Raw genomic sequence first — 16,975 nt, 5'->3', positions numbered from 1 at the left:
GTTTTCTGTATCAACGCACATTTGCTTTTAATAAATTCTGCAGGATCTCTTAAGACCTTTTTTGTCCTTGCCTTGTCTGGCAGCTTTTTGTTTGCCGGTGTGTTTCCCAGTCTAAAGGATGAATAAATGAATGATCGCCATGAAATTCATATCACTAATTTGAGGGTGTCTCCATTTCCACTTCAAAAGGTTAGCGTGTGAAAACAGCTCTGGGGCCTGAGATGAGGAGATATTGCTCATATCCTTGAGAGCTGGAAGATTTGATAGTTTTAAAGTGTACTAAAATGTAACAATTTAACACAAGTGTATTTTATGGAAAGCCAAGGAGCAAAGACAACCCTTCATTATATTTTTATGGGATTTTTCATACCTGTTCCATGCAATAGAAAGAGAGGAGCTGACTATGTGGTATGATAAATACCACATTTTTCTTCATTTTTAGTTGCAGCTGTTTCTACATAATCTCTAGCGCTCGTGTGAAATGGCCCATATATTCAGAGTAGTCTCAGGCTCTCTGAAACACTTTTCCCTTTTTTTCAGTAGTCAAATAATTTTTTTAATGCAAACATTTCAATGAAAAATGTGGTCCCGGTTCTGAACTCTGCAAAACGAACCATCGTTCATAACCTGTAGTTTGTCTCTGTGTTGGACATTTAAAGGATTCAGTGGATTGCGCTGTCTCTCTAACTGTGACAGATAGATCACACCTGCTTGTATAGTGTAAACTACAAAATTCCCACTTATTCTACTAATCCCTTACTTCCTCTCTATCTCATCTCCGTCCTCTTCTCCCGTCTCTCTTCTTTAATCTCTCTCTGTTCCTCTATCTTCATTTTCACTGATCTTTTCTCTGTTCAAACAACCTCCAGTTTTTCAAAGTTTATTTTACGTCTTTTAATCTTTACTTTCTTCTTCTTTCCCTTCCTTTTTTCTCATTTCTTTGCTCTCTCTTATCCTCAGTCTGTCTATGTTCTTACACACACACACACGTACTGAGGCCGGATCCACAAATCAAACTGTGTAAATAAGCAAGTTTTGCTCCCGCAGAGCAGTCACTGCTGTTGCCATAGCTACCTGTTGCACATCTCAAGGGTTACCAAGGACAACCTTTAAGTGTGTGTCCACATATGTGTATGCATGCACAGACACATTTTGTACGTTTGTGGTTGCGGGAGGGGAGTGGGTAGGTTTCTGCGTGTATGTATGTATGACAGTGACCAGGTGGGATCTGTCTAAATCCTGGTGTTCAATCTATTTAATGTACATCACCTTGCCTTCATGGAAAAGTACTATAAATATTCTATTACTCATTTGTTTTACACACTAAACTGCTAAACTGACTTCAATCAATCAATCTTTGCAGCTCTTGTGTAAAGGTGCAGTGTCGTGGCTTGGGTTTGACCAGTCAGTAACATTCAGTATTGGAAACCTCACCTCGACTCAGAAGAGGGGGCTTTTTTGGGTTGTAGAAAACATTTCCCAGTAACTAGAATAAGTTCTGCACATTTCTGCGATCAAAACGCAGGGAGTCCCTCAAACGATTCCTGGAAAAGCTCCCGCGGTGGAAAAAGGCTTGTTAGTTTATGTGGCATTCATCCCGACAATGTACAGTATGTGTACCTGGCAGCTCCAGCACCAGTGCAGAAACTGTCCATTAGTCCTTTGTTAGCGGAGATGAGGACAGGTTTGTGTGTAAACAGACAGACTAATGGACCCAACTGAAATCCAAACACAGGAACTGGCAGGTGATCAATGCTGTTTACTTCTGGAGGGGTCGGTGGAAGTGTGCAGGCTTCTCTCGGCTGGTCCAGGGTTGGAGGGCATGTGGTATGCAGGGACTGATGGAGCAGAAGACTTGAGGCATTCAGGTTAATCCTGAAAGAGAGATGCACATTTCAATGAGGCTTAAAACTTTTTATGGTGAAAGGGAAACATCAGAATGTCTCATTTTTAATCCCTTTCTGTTCTTCTTCCATTTCTCATATGAGCAACAGCAGCCTCTGCTTTCCTTGTGCTCTTGATTCTCGTGAAAGCAACTCATTCTCTCCTCTTTCCGTCCATTAACACTTCTCTCTCGTCCTCCTTCTCTTCATCTCTCTCACTCTGATTTTATGATGATACATATGGCATGTGAAAAAGAAGGATCAGTAATGTAAAAGTCTCTTTTTCTGTCTGTTTGTATCCATCCATCCAGAGCGTCAGTTGGCCAACAATATGATCAGCAGCGGCTCTCTTCCTCCCAGCGTCAGTGGGATCAGTAAGGAGCTGGCGGAGGTGCGCCACCTTGTCCAGTTCCCCGAGGAGATCGCCTGCATCCTCACCGAGCAAGAGCAGCAGCTTTACCAACGGGTGGGAGGACACAAACACATATCTGGGACAAAAACAATATTTTTATTATGAGCATCACAAGAGGAAAAGTAGAGTTTATTTCTGAGCTGGCAGTAATAGTAATTCCCTCAACTTGTTCTTTCCTGCAGGTCTTTCCCTTGGACTACCTCTGTTTCCTCTCTCGAGACCTGGGCAGCCCCGAGTGTCAAACCAAACGCCACCCAAACCTCAAGGCCTCGCTGTCCGTGCCCGCCATGCCTACCCAGAGTGCTCAGCGAAGCAACGCTGTGGAGGACCTGGTGGCGCGGTTCAATGAGGTGAGGAGTCTGGTTTTATGAAAAACCTATTTATTGACTTTCTCTCTCTCACACACATACAATCGATTATCAAAGTAGTTGCAGATTCATTTTCTGGCGATCGACTAATTGTTTCAACTCTACTTCAAACTTAACATCCACATGTTTTACACTTTTTTTGGTGTGACCTTTAAGGCTTTTTAAAGGCTGCGATTCATCATAGCAACCTTGTCAGCCTTTTATCTCACCAGCTCAGTTTTTACTACAGGATTTAAGTCTGGATGAAGTCACTTGATGCTAATCAGCGAAACTATGTTAATGGTGCAACTCCTGAATGACTTGAACAACATTTTAAACAAGACCTTATAGAGATGTTATTCATGTTGAAAGACTTAACTATTTGGAAAATATTGATAGAAAACAGTGCTCGAGTGCCCCTCGGTGACCTCCCCTTAATGACGTCATCGGAGACAGTGAAAATGCGTGCATTGCGATATGACATGAATGTGAAAGGTTGAAAAGCATAGCGGAGCAGTAATTGTGTTTTCCTTCAGCTGGATCTGCGTTGCGGTATTTGCCGTGCGAGTCATACCAACTTATCAGCTCATGATTGATGCACACACACACACACACACACACACACACACACTCACACTCGCGGTGGTGTAAGTTGGCTGGCGTTACTCTCCCCTGTCTTGTGTCTTTTATGGTGAGTGACTTCGAGAATAAACAATCACAACTTTGTACTGCTGAGACAGAGAAAGCGAGAGAGGGCGAGATTGATTGGAAACGATGATGTCATCTTTAAGTTGCATGCCTCTCACATCAGCTGGTTTTCATTTAAGTCAGCAAGAGAAGAGAGACACGCACAAAAAATCGAATGTGCACTGTAGCCATATATGGGCACAATGGAACACGAGTCAAATGACAACAGTGAAGACACGATGAAGCTGCTTCAAATCGCGGTGCTCCATGAAGAAGATGAGATACAGTCTGAGTATTCTATCTGAGCTTTGTCCGCGTTTGAATCAGCTTTCCTCAGTGTTTTCTTCTTCATAAGGCACTTTCTACTTTTACTCTTTACCAACTCAAACAAACCATTGTTGGCCCCGTTAAGAATCGAGCTGAAACGATTAGTTGATTAATCAAACAATGAATCACCAACTATTTTGATCAGTTAATTTAAGCATTTTTAAGCAAAATTCGTTACTTATATTTTCAATTTTTTTTAGTCTTCTGTGTTTGTAAGCTGAAAATCATTGTTTTTTGCCTGTTGGTTCAACAAAACAAGACATTTAAGATGTCACTTTGGGCTCAGGAACTTTATTAATATCAAACAATTTGATTAATTGAGAAAATAATCGCTGGATTAATTGGTTATGGAAATAGTTAAGTTGCAGCTCTAGTTACCGTAACTTATTCTTTACTGGGTTTTGGTCTCAAATAGAATATTTTCAAGTATTTAAAATAGGGCTGTCAATCAATTCAAATATTTAATCGCAATTTATTGTACAGTTAATCGCGATTAATCGCAAATTCTTCGCAATCTGTTCAAAATGTACCTTAAAGGGAGATTTTTCAAGTATTTAATACTCTTATCAACATGGGAGTGGTCAAATATGCTTGCTTTATGCAAATGTATATATGTATGTATTATTGGAAATCATTTAACAACACAAAACAATGACAAATATTGTCCAGAAACCCTCACAGGTACTGCATTTAGCATAAGAAAATATGCTCAAATCATAACATGGCAAACTCAAGCTCAACAGGCAACAACAGCTGTCAGTGTGTCAGTGTGTTGACTTGACTATGACTTGCCCCAAACTGCATGTGATTATCATAAAGTGGGCATGTCTGTAAAGGGGAGACTCGTGGGTACCCATAGAACCCATTTTCATTCACATATCTTGAGGTCAGAGGTCAAGGGACCAATTTGAAAATGGCCATGCCAGTTTTTCCTCGCCAAAATTTAGCGTAAATGTGAAGCGGTATTTATCCTCCTTTGCGACAAGCTAGGATGACATGGTTGGTACCAATGGATTCCTTAGGTTTTTTGTAGTTTCATTTGATGCCTCTGCACTCTAGCTTTAAAACTGAGCCTGCTACAACCAAAAAATCGCAAGTTGCGTTTATGCGTTTAAGAAATTAGTGCCGTTAAAACAAATTTGCGTTATTGTGTTATTATCGCATTAACTTTGACAGCCCTAATTCACACAAAAGTACATAATTTCAGACGCAGCAATTCTCTACATGGGACCGGTCTGGATCCACAGTTTTTGAGATGTTACATTATTAGCTTCAGGGTCTGATTTCTTTCCTCACACTTGACAGAGAACATTTTGTAAGTTTAAATCAAATTTTCCCAAGTATCTAATGGTTTCGATTCTGTTCATTTTCAAGGATTTCAAGGATTTAAAAAGGATCGCACGGCAAGAGAATATTTGGACTTTGGAGGCAGGGAAGGCTGAGAAGTTTGGGCCCCTCTGTGTCTGTCCGGAGTGTTTAGTTTTGACGGGACGAGTATGTGTTCGTGCGTTGACTTTGTCATAGTTCTTTGTCAACCTTGGTTGTGTAATTCATGTATCAAGGAGAAAGTGACCCTCATAGTTCAACTAATAACACGGGCACAAATGGAGACAGACAGACGGCCAGACAGATAGACACATACACAAACATCAAAGGGGGGATCAGTTTGTACCTAGCTCCGGTTCTGTGTGTAGTATGTGTGTGTGTGTTAGACATTGTCAAACTGCTATTGATAACACCTATGCTATGTATGTAAGGGAGGCTGCTGTTTGAGGAAACATTTGCACGACTTTAGTTTGTTTTACCGTACTCCCGTCTGCTCTTGTTTGCTCTTTTCTGCTCTTCCTTTGCCACGCTCTCTCTCTCTATATAAATATATCTTCATATCCTGTCTATTATCTGTCATATACAACACCGAGTACACACTTTTGCTATCTGGAATATCAGAAGAGATGCCAACTCTGTAAAACGCCTCGATCTGTTGCGGTTCAAAAAGCCACTTTGCACACACGGTCAGAGTGTTTCAGATGGCGACTGTAATTCAACCCAGACGCTGACAAGGGCTCCGCTCTATGTTATAACGCTAGAAGTGACTGATTGCAGATTTTCACGCAAGGCGTGCACATCCTGGCACGCACGGAGCAGGGGAGTAACAGATAAGAGGCTGTAGGGCAGCAGGGTTGTTTTGTCAGAAAGCCGTATACAGTAGATTCTAGCACAACTGAAGCATAAGAGAGCAAGAAGCTGCATCCTTGCCAGCTCCAGGAGTGACTTTCTGTACAGGGAATTTGAACATCTGCAATTCCAGGACATAATGGTTAAACTCCATATGCTGAGGAAAATAATGAGAACAACTAACTAAATACATTTTTGTGGTGAGGTTTGTTTTCTCAACCGGTCAAGGTTAAGAATAAATTTGAATCTCAATTACATTTAGTTCCACTCAACTGCATAAATACATTTTAGAGGATTTGTCAGGGTGGAAATCACCAGAGGCCCCACGATACGAACATTTTGCGATATGCTGAGTATTGAGACAAGATATATTGCAATTTATTACCTATTTTCAACTGCAAATTATGCATTTTGTCAACATGTATTTCATCTAATAAGATACCGTTTTCACAGATACCGTTTTTCCCGACAAGCTAACCTGACATGCCATTGAGTATTGGTTGATATCAATGGATTCCTTAGGTTTTCTAGTTTCATATGACACCAGTATCTTCACTCTAGCTTTAAAACTGAGCCTGCTACTTCCTCTGACAGACAGAATAGCGTCCGGACCCCCGGGGTTGTTAAGAGGTAAATAATTGACATAATAAAAGGTCGATACTTGACGTCCGTGTATCGATACACGTGCAACTTTAACTTAAGTTTTATCTTTTCATGCTTCTCAGTTTGAGCAAATAAAGAGGTGCAGCTTAGAGGAGACACTTAACTCTCTGAGATGGATTATATTTTCACAGTAACCTTTCCCAACCCCTCAGCCCTCCTCATGCCCTGCTTCTATCACACAGGAGGAATGCATAAACTTGGTGTGCTTTCGCTCATATTGGATAGGGAGAAAAATGTGAGACTTAACAAATCATAACACTATTAACCCACAAGTGAGTTTGAAATTATGACCCTCAGCTTTTTTAAAAGTGGAGCATTTGATCAAAGACTGTAGAGGTATGTGTATGTAGAAGCTCATATCTCAGATGTCTGTATATACTGTGTGTGTGTTTATATACTGTATGTGCCTGAGGTTGATATGTGAGTATGCACGGTCTCATACCTAGTGTATGTTAGTGGTTCCGTGTTCTGTACATAGGCAGGGGGGTTTGGTTGCATGTGTTGCGTATGATTTCTGTGCTTGCTTGTGAATGAATCCACTTAGAGGTCAGAGGTGACAAAAAAAACATCACATTTCACCATCATGAGTGTTTCATCACAACCTCAAACTCTACATGTGAAACTGAGTACTGTTTTTTGGAGTGTGTATGTGTGTGTGTTTGTGGCTTTATTTAGTCCCTGTGAAGTCAGACTGTGGTGGGCTTTACAGATTCTTACATAACCCAGTAATAGATCTCTGGGCCAGGGGGATGTTTTTACCGCCTGCAAGGGGGTTAGGGAGTTTCAGTGTGTGTGTGTGTGTGTGTGTGTGTGTGTGTGTGTGTGTGTGTGTGTGTGTGTGAGAATACATTCATGAGGCTTTAACGCACAGAGACACTAGTGAGCAAGAGGCAGCCAGATTGAAATCGGATCTTTTCCTGTATTGTGTGTGTGTGTGTGTGTTAGAGAATTTGAAAGGAAGCTGACCCTGATACATATCTGCTTCTTCCATCTCTGTGTTTTTGCGCGTGCTGGAGGGCAGTCAGCGAAGAGACAGAGGGCAGCCGATACATATCTGATCTGTGTGTGTGTGTGTGTGTGTGTGGCCAGCTGACATGGTGCTGTGCATACATTACTTTAGCAACAGCTTGCCATATCAGACTTTGAGCACAAGTGAGACCACACACAATAAAGAGTTTCTGTAGCCGCCTCGTAATAACACACTAACACACTTACAAGTCATCCATGAAGCACATGAAGCACAGAAATGTCCACTATTATATACTGTATGTTTAAATAGATATAAACATTTTCACGCAGCTATGTGCACCATAGACAGATATATTATCGCGAGGTGGGGCTCATGTTTTCTGTAAAAATATGTATTAATATTAAATATGGGTATAAATTGAATTCTGATAAACGGATAATCCAGAAACATTTTATGGCCGTTTGTTAGTCATGTTAGTTTCATGAAGAGTGTCTTTACTGTGCTGAGTTATTGGGTGATAAAGCTGGCGGCTCACGTTATCGCAGTCTTGGAAAGGGAGGAGTGAGCGGAGGAGTACTCAGTTGGTTGCAATCTGCACAGTAGATTTCGCCAAATCCTACACACTGTACCGTTAATTGTGATAGTGAATATTAGTAATATTATATGTAAACCTGTTTATCAACAGGTGAGTTCGTGGGTGACGTGGTTGATCCTGACAGCAGGGTCCATGGAAGAGAAGAGAGAAGTTTTCTCCTACCTGGTCCACGTCGCTAAATGCTGTTGGAACATGGGAAACTACAACGGCGTCATGGAGTTCCTGGCTGGACTCAGGTGTTAAAGCACGCACAGACGCTCACTCAAATATGCTCACATACTGTACTTACAGATTAAATTTGTGTATCTGCTCACACTCGCACAAAATCTCACGTTTCACCAACTGACTTGTCTTTGTGCTCCAGGTCCCGCAAGGTGCTGAAGATGTGGCAGTTCATGGACCAGTCGGACATCGAGGCCATGAGGAGCCTAAAGGACGCCATGGCTCAGCACGAGTCTTCTTCTGAGTACAAGAAGGTTGTGACCAGAGCTCTCAATATCCCAGGATGCAAGGTGGGTTGCTGTTTATTCAGGAATGTAATGGGCTTATTTGTCATGTGTCACTATAATATTTCACATTTATTTTTTTAGTCATAAGCCATAATGGGATGTGTGTTTCTCTGTCCTGTCCCTACACCAAAGGTGGTGCCATTCTGTGGGGTTTTTCTGAAGGAGCTGAGTGATGCGTTAGACGGGACAGCAAGCATCATCAGCCTCAAACCACCTCTAGCTAACCCAGAGGACTCAATAGAGGTACAATAAACACTCATAAGCATACACACATCTCATATAACTGACTCAAGCAAGTAAGAATTAATTCGTCTGTCGTCCTCTCTTCAGTTTGTATCCGACTACAGCGGCCAGCACAACTTCACGTCGCGGTCAGGTCCAGACGGACTACACGTGCCAGAGAAAGAAGCTACCGTCAGCAACATCCTCCAGATTATCAGGTACGCTACAGCCTTGAAAATGTGTTTTTTTAAAATGTAAAGACTATGAAGTGACACAGCAAGAGTCTCTCTGCTTCACTTCCCACCGCTTGTACCACTTTCTTCTTTTTGCTTTTTGCTTTGATCTCAAATTTTCATGCACTTGACTCTCCTCTTTCTGCTCCTAAGATCTTGTAATCGTAGTTTGGAGGCAGAGGATCCTGATGAGGCGTCCACCAGTCCCTCCTCTACTGGCCCATCCCCCGCGTCCAGAAACAACTCCTTCAGGGACCGCTGCCGCAATCAGTCAGTACCCTTTTTCCCCCCTATTTTTTTGCGTGACACATACACCTTTCTACATTTCCTTCGGTGTATGGCATCAGGTACCACACAGCAACTCTGGAGCTCATAAAAAACAAGTGTCTTGCTTAAGGATACCTTAGAAGGGTGAATGTTTTCTCCAACAGGGTCTTCCAGCTGAAGAACGATCTGTGGGATGTGTTGCACTGTTCCACTGCAGTTGTTATCACTTTTTGTTTACTGGTGTTTAACTGTATTTCTTTATTCTGGCTCCTTGTTTTAATGCAAAACAGTTTTGTGTGTGTGTTGTATAGAGTTTTAAGGCTTTCAGCTTGTATATCATTATAATATACACCTTATTATTTTATGTTAAGGCTACATGTCTTTGGCGAATCGCTCCTTTAAGGCAGATTGGAGAGATTCTATTGTTTCGCACTGTGACCTTTCCTGCCAAAGGTCTGTTTCCAAAACTGAGTTCTTTATTTTCCTGTTTCGTTCATAGGCAATGACTCATAGGCAAACTTTGCCGATGAGTCACTGAGACGAAGTATATAATGAGTCATTGTCTGTAAACAACCATCAAATAAATGAAATTAAATAGAAACAGATAGTTAAGCATAAAAGAGGGCAGGCTTAAAATGTAGTGCGATACGGAGCTGAAGCGGACTGTGGCTCCACACAAACACCTCCCTTCTCGCTAAACATTGCAGATTGATTGACTGATGGATGGATGTCATGATATTTCTTGAAATTGGTTGGTACTAGCTTACATAAGCACACGTCATATTTTACAGGAAGAAAAGGTGATTTGGATTTTGATGAAATTTATTTTTTGTAATTTGTTTTGCATATATTGTGAAATAATAGCACAGTATGAAGGGTTAAAAAGGCATTTTTCATCTCAACTTTAAACATATAAATTGTACGGTATTACTTTGAAACAAAAGGAAATGTGTGTAACATAAGTGGAGGATGAATTTGAGCATTATAATATGGTAATTACCAATTTTGACTCCCAAGAATTTTCATGTGATTTTGAAGATATTACTCTGATACAGTAGTGGCTTATAATATTGTGAAAACATCAGCCTATATTACCTCATTATTATTAAGTTATTACCCCATTAATGTCACAATATTATATTTTTTTTAATCCAAATATTGCACTGATATAACCATTGTTACCAAAATATTACTATACTATTACTAAATAGTTTTGCCTCATTGCTATCTTTAAATGAGTTTCCCCATTATTACCCAGTTTCATAAATTTCAGTCTATTATTACCAAGATATACCCATTGTTAATACAAAGATATTACCTGGTTATTACTTTGGTAATTACATGGTTTTACTTAATTATTACCTCTTTTATTATGAAATGAGAATTGAAAACACTAATTCCTGTGCTTCATCACTAGTTGGTTCATTTCTGAAAAGGCTTTTGTGGACATGCAACCACTGTAGTTTCTCTGGGAATAAATAACACAACTGCTATACTGATTTTCAAAAGACTAAAAGTAATTTTTTTTAGTGGTTGTACGCCGATTTAAAGAAAATATCATGGGATTAATCAAACAACCTGATGCAGATACAGTGATTTCCTTAGATAGGAATATGTGGTCTGTGCAGCACATTCATTCCAAATTGTCTTTCATAAACACCGGCACAAGATAATGGGTTTGTGAAGGAACACATTTGCAGATTGTTATTGAGATGAGGTGATGTTCACATAAACTCCTGTGTCACAGTGATAAAAGATAGCAGGTTAGTTTCCTGTCAGGACAGGAAAGGAACAGAGCTCTGGTACGTTTCAGCTCACTGGTGGCAGGTTGCTAAGCTGGAATTTGGACACTAACATACAATGTTGTTAGAAAAACTCATTTCAAGCCCGGCCTTGTGGTGTTTGTGTTAAAGAAAACCTGGATTATCTTCTCTGTTTCTGGACAGTTTTCTCTGACTCTGAGTTATTATTCCACGTTGGAGCTCAGGATAACAAGACTTAATAATTTTGGCGAGGGGTGTAGTGTTCATTTTTTCTGTACTGGAGCGGGATGCAGATAAATATTATCGTTCTTACTCAAAGAGGTTTAGGAATTCCTTTCCTGTGTTGCTGATTTTTCCTACTGGCATCCTCTTTTTTTGCTATTTGTCTTTCCACTTGAGAAAGAAACTTCTCTGTCTGCTCTTTATTCATCTCACACTTCCTCTCTTTCCTTCTCCTTTTTCTAGTTCCCATTCATTTAGGACACTGTCCGAATCAAACCATGTCTTGTAAGTGGTTATATCAGAAGTTTTGATTATTATCACCTAACATCAACGTGGTTTATGTTGCAGTTTGAGTAGAAGCTTGTCTAGTATTCAAGGAATGCGCAATGATAAATGCATGATGCTTTTTTTTTTTGCTTGTTCATCCGATGCACTACAGTACAGAGTACAGTTTTGTGTCTTACTGTAGATGCAGGTCATCTCTTACTTTTGACTTTAATAACTGCTTTACCTCATTTTCTGCAGTAGTTGAAATTAAATATAGAAAATGATTTACAGATTTCTGTGGAAATCTGTAAACTAAAACTTTGAAATTAACATATTAAATTCAGTTTTGTTTAAACTGTTCTCCTGATCCCACACTGAATCTCTGCTCTTGGAACTTCTTCCCATCTTCAGGTTCATGGTGGGGGATTTGTCGGATTCAGACGGAGACTTGTCGTCAGAGCCGGTGGTGAAAGAGGTGGAGTTTCAGGGGACTGAGGAGACGCACAGAGCTTTCAGCCATGGCACTGAGCTCATTCCCTGGTAAGAAACACACACACACACACACACACACACACTGACATATGTAGATAGCTCAACAGACACTTAACAAAATCTTTTGTATTTTCTTTTTCCAGGTACGTGTTGTCGCTACAACCAGACGTTCACCAGTTTCTGCTGCAGGGCGCTACAGTCATCCACTACGACCAGGACAGCCACCTCACCGCTCGCTGTCTGCTGCGATTACAACCTGACAACACAACACTCACCTGGGGTAAAATATGACAGAGAGTGACATTAAAAACATCAGTATAATTTAAAAGACATGGGTAGTTTTTTGACATTGATTCATGTAATCGATTTTTTGAAAACAGTGTTAAGAAAATGTAAACAAATCTGCTTATAGAACTTTTCAGTTCGACTTACAACCTTGTGGTCTAGGGTTTGTAATATTCAGACTGTTGTTTATATATATATATATATATTTTCCCAGTGAGACAGTTTACCATTGTTCTTTCTAAATGATTATTTACATTTGTTCAGGTTGAATTAACTGCTTTGTCACCAGTACAGTTTAAGATAAGTGTGTTTTATATCTCAGGTTGAAAAGCCCCCATTTCCTCCATTATTACTCTTTAAACAAATGGAAAACAGGCATCTGTGATTTAAAAAAAAAAAAATCACATTTCCTGTGTCATTATTATGTTTTAAACACCATTTAAATGTGTTTATTCACGGTTGGTAAGCGCCATGTCTTTTGTAACACATCAAATTCAAACCGGTTGTAAACGTTGCACAAATTGCTCAATTTCCTACGTCTTTACTACATTTCAAACATGTCGTAAATGTGTTGATTTACGGCAGGTAAGCCTCAGAGCGGAGGGGCTTCCCCACCAGAGCAACCGCTGGGATTAGGACAGACTGTAGTGGCGGGACTAGCAGAGGGCCTTTTGGACCTGGGAGTGGTGAAGGTTTGTTGAATAAAAAAAGTTTTAAATTGCGAAAATCTTTAGCATTTTAATTTTGTATAGAAATTTTAATTGTATTTTGTTTAAAACTAGTACAAAATTATGTCTTTAGCTTTAAGTTTACATTTGATATCATTATTTCAAATATTTTCTACTCAAAATTCTCAAAGAATATTGATTTATCTTGTAGGATTAGTAATCAGTTTTGAGTCTGAATAGCATTTGACAGTCACGAGTTAGATTGCACTCATAATATTCATATCCTGTGTTTATTTTTAATGTACAGGCAGTGTTCCTGGGTCATCAGGGAGTCGACGTTCATGCTGTATGTTTGCAAAACAAGCTGAGCCAGATGACAGTGGAGGAGAACGGTCTCACCCTCCTCTACGGTCTCAGTACCACCGACAACAGGTTAGTGCCGCGTTACCACCAGTGCCCTACTTTGAAATCTACTTCTTCAACACTAGTTCATTGCTACACTGGTACGTTGGTAAAAACACCTTGCTGTTTACTACTCTAATCTCCTAGACTCCTGCACTTTGTGGCCCCCAACAACACGGCACAGATGCTCCATAAAGGCCTATCGGAGCTGGTGAATGCAACCAGGAAATTAAAGAAGTTTCCTGACCAAAGGTTGCAGTGGCTGAGGAAGCAGTATGTCAGCTTATATCAGGTAAACTCTCAACTGGATGATGCTTCCTTTGACAATACTTTTCTTGTACACATGCCATTTTTCCCCATCTATGTTTTAATTAAAAATGCTTGGATTTAAGGTGGTATTATTGTTTTTCTTCATTGTGCTTTAAATCTGAAAGACCAAACACTTAACACGTCCCTTAAACATTTTTAAAAGAGCCTGAAAACTTGTTGATAAAAGGACGTTTTCGTCCTTCCTGTCCATGTAATCCTCTGTGTCTTGTGTGTTCGTTTTCTGTTAGGAGGACGGCAGGTACGAAGGCCCTACCCTCGCTCATGCCATTGAGCTGTTTGGTGGGCGGAGGTGGAACATGGGTACAGGCGGAGTGGAGAAATCTGCCGCTCAGAAAAACAGCCCTCTGAGCATCAATGATAAGACCAAGAAGAAGAAGAAGGTCCTTGTCAGGGTCAGTACATTAAAAGAGACTCATAACTTCAGTGTTTTGCAGGTGCCCTTGTGATCTTTTAGGATACTTTAGGGCCAATCTGCTCCACTGTTGTCTTTACATTATACACCATTATACCACTGGTTTGACATGTTAAGAGCCTTTACAGAACTTCCTGTTTTCTCTAATAAAACAACTGTTCAGGACTCTACACATACAGTATGGCAAGACTCTGGTCCATTTCACAGTTCAGTCTTGATCTAAAATATACTCTCGTACATAGGCCTGTCTTGATAATTACATCATCAACTTATCATGTGATATATGGACACGATCATTTTTGCTGACCTCAATATTGCCTGTTGTGTTTAAATGCATGTTCGTTTACATAAGATTGTCACCAACATTTTAGCCAACATGACGCCAGAATAAACAGCAGAGTTTTCCCTACCAGTGTAAGACCTGGGCGCAGTGCCTAACCGTTTTTTTACTGGGACAATATATCATCCAACTAAAGTAGTTATCGTAACAGGCCTACTTGTACACTTGCTACAACTAATGACTAACACAGATATCGTTTCTGAGACTGAATAGTTCCTCGGTTTTAACATATGGTTGTTTACACACCAAACACAGGGAGACAGTGGGGATTGCACGGATGACGAGATGGTTTCCAGGAAAACACGGAGCTGTAAGGAGGGACTGTATCGAAACGGGCCGGAGTCTGACAGCATCGACCAAGAAGATCCAGGTGACATTTTACGGAGCTATTAAGAATAAAAAAATATGTAGATGTATGCCAAGCACTTTCTATGGTACTGTATTGTCTGTATGATTTTTATTTACCCTCAGTCCTCTTTGCCTCCACAGAGGACAGCTTCCCTGGACCGTTCTCCCTCTCATCCAGTAAAAGCCCTGGATTGCTAGCCTCTTCCTCCTCCTCATCCTCCTCCTCCAGCATGGCGGGGTCCAACCATTCCCGCCCGCAATCCTCTCCGATCCTCTCAGGAACTGCCAAGTCACAACCAGGGTATGTGTGCATACTGTATACGATGACCAGTTGTAAGGTGTGCACGTCTGACATCTAAAACTACAGTTTTCCTTGAGGTTAAGATATATTTCCTTTTCTCTGTGGGTCGTAGGGCGTGGAGCAGCAGGTCGTGGCACGGTCGAGGTAAAGGCTGTTTCAAAGGCTTCCAGAATCTCATGATTTCCGACAGCACGATGAGCTTCATCGAGTTTGTCGAGCTCTTCAAGTCATTCAGGTATAAACCAAATATTAGTCGACTACATCCTGTTTTTGTTTTACATTGTTGGCGCACTGTACTGTAGTAACTGTCCCTAAAGCAGAGATTCAAACACATTTTACTGGTTAAATGTAACCATCCGTCATTCAGCAATGGCCTGAATGCATTGCTGTATGTACAGTATATTGTACATGTTCTGTTCTGACATCTCACTCCCCCCTTGTTATACAACTGTTGTGTTCTTATCAATAGCAGCGAAAGACAGTTATGATAAAAGAAATTCAACAAATGCTTCTCAAGGTTATCATCCCCAGTGCATTTTCCAAGGATTCTTGTCTGTAAAATATTTAGCTTCTAATATTTTCCCTGTCAAATGAAAGGAAACAATGTTTTGCCTTGATAAGCGATGGATTATTCTCATACCAGTCCTCCTACATTTCATAGATTGTAGTGTATCCTCTCGTCTGCCTTGCTTCCTTTTTGAATTCCCCACTTGCTCAGCTAAAGCCATGCAGAGAAAAAATGGAAGTACAGTACTTCAGCAGATCAGCCTCTCAAAAATCCTGCTTATTTTCCAAAGATGGTTCCTGAAATGCATTATATTTAGTCCTCCAACCACTGTCGCTCCGGTGGCTGATTGACAACCTTTAAATTCTTGCATCCATTCGTTATCAAGAGCATTGAGAAGAACTCATACACGGTACAGCAAAATAAAACTAAAATATACAAATGCCACTTGCCTTGACAGGTCTCAGCTCTTCCTAAAATAAACTGCTTGCCAGTCTAAGGTGGCTGAAATGAGACTAAAATCGAACGTGTGATGTTTCCTCCACAGCATTCGAAGCAGGAAGGACCTGAAGGAGCTGTTTGACATCTTCGCTGTCCCCTGCAGTCGCTCAAGTCCAGAGTCTGCTCCTCTCTACACCAACCTCAGCATAGACGACAAAGACACGGGGCTCCAGCCAGACCTCGGTAAAACAACAAACATATATGTTCTTAGTAGACAAAAACATGTGCACAAGCACCACCTCTTTTTTTTACCTCGCCTAATCTTTTCTTCTTTTTCCCAGACTTATTAACCCGCAACGGTTCTGATCTCGGCCTGTTTATCCGGACGAGGCAGCAGATGTCTGACAACCAGAGGCAGATCTCAGACGCCATCGCGGCAGCCAGCATCGTGACCAACGGGACGGGGGTGGAAAACGCATCACTGGGCGTCTTGGGATTGACTATCCCTCAGCTCAACGACTTCCTAGTGAACTGTCAGAGAGAGCACCTGAGCTACGATGAGATTCTCAGCATTATACAGGTAGAGTCTGGAAGGAATGGATGAAGCAATGCAAGGACAGCACTTAAACAAATCTATTTAACATGAACTGGAGGGAGTGTTGGAGCCAGTATGGGTGTTATTTGGGTTTCTTTTTGAGAGACTAGTTTACATGTTGTGGGTTTTAGTATGCCACGCCACAAGGGGGCAGTTAACATGTTGGTGAAGGGTCACGCCACACAATCAAGCAGTAAGTAGACACAGGTAGGCCGGCTCAGTGTGTTTGGCTGGTTATGAAATGGTTCTTCCAACAAAAACTAACACAAGTTAGCAACACAAAACAATAAGCTAGATTCTAATGCACAAGTACT

The 16,975-nt window shown here is 40.8% G+C and overlaps 1 protein-coding gene across 8 annotated transcripts in view; it reads left to right on the top strand.

Moving 5' to 3' along the window:
- The window catches only part of plce1 (phospholipase C, epsilon 1), a 96,398-nt gene that overhangs the window by 58,844 nt on the left and 20,579 nt on the right, over nucleotides 1-16,975 (top strand). For 4 of the 8 annotated variants that reach the window (XM_037754318.1, XM_037754316.1, XM_037754315.1 and 1 more), the window contains exons 8-26: nucleotides 2,195-2,349; nucleotides 2,478-2,645; nucleotides 8,150-8,295; nucleotides 8,424-8,571; nucleotides 8,701-8,811; nucleotides 8,899-9,008; nucleotides 9,177-9,293; nucleotides 11,519-11,560; nucleotides 11,954-12,082; nucleotides 12,178-12,314; nucleotides 12,905-13,011; nucleotides 13,295-13,419; nucleotides 13,537-13,681; nucleotides 13,947-14,111; nucleotides 14,727-14,841; nucleotides 14,961-15,120; nucleotides 15,233-15,355; nucleotides 16,173-16,309; nucleotides 16,408-16,646. In XM_037754318.1, the coding sequence (XP_037610246.1) occupies nucleotides 2,195-2,349; nucleotides 2,478-2,645; nucleotides 8,150-8,295; nucleotides 8,424-8,571; nucleotides 8,701-8,811; nucleotides 8,899-9,008; nucleotides 9,177-9,293; nucleotides 11,519-11,560; nucleotides 11,954-12,082; nucleotides 12,178-12,314; nucleotides 12,905-13,011; nucleotides 13,295-13,419; nucleotides 13,537-13,681; nucleotides 13,947-14,111; nucleotides 14,727-14,841; nucleotides 14,961-15,120; nucleotides 15,233-15,355; nucleotides 16,173-16,309; nucleotides 16,408-16,646 (2,579 nt within the window). The remainder of the gene's footprint in view (nucleotides 1-2,194; nucleotides 2,350-2,477; nucleotides 2,646-8,149; nucleotides 8,296-8,423; nucleotides 8,572-8,700; nucleotides 8,812-8,898; nucleotides 9,009-9,176; nucleotides 9,294-11,518; nucleotides 11,561-11,953; nucleotides 12,083-12,177; nucleotides 12,315-12,904; nucleotides 13,012-13,294; nucleotides 13,420-13,536; nucleotides 13,682-13,946; nucleotides 14,112-14,726; nucleotides 14,842-14,960; nucleotides 15,121-15,232; nucleotides 15,356-16,172; nucleotides 16,310-16,407; nucleotides 16,647-16,975) is intronic. The other 4 variants (XM_037754320.1, XM_037754319.1, XM_037754323.1 and 1 more) reach the window with 1 other exon arrangement.

Source organism: Sebastes umbrosus, chromosome 20 (genome assembly GCF_015220745.1).
Source record: "Sebastes umbrosus isolate fSebUmb1 chromosome 20, fSebUmb1.pri, whole genome shotgun sequence".
In the NCBI taxonomy this organism is placed as follows: Eukaryota; Metazoa; Chordata; class Actinopteri; order Perciformes; family Sebastidae; genus Sebastes; species Sebastes umbrosus.
Note: the sequence above shows the minus strand (reverse complement) of the source record. Positions and strands in the feature narration are given on the sequence as shown.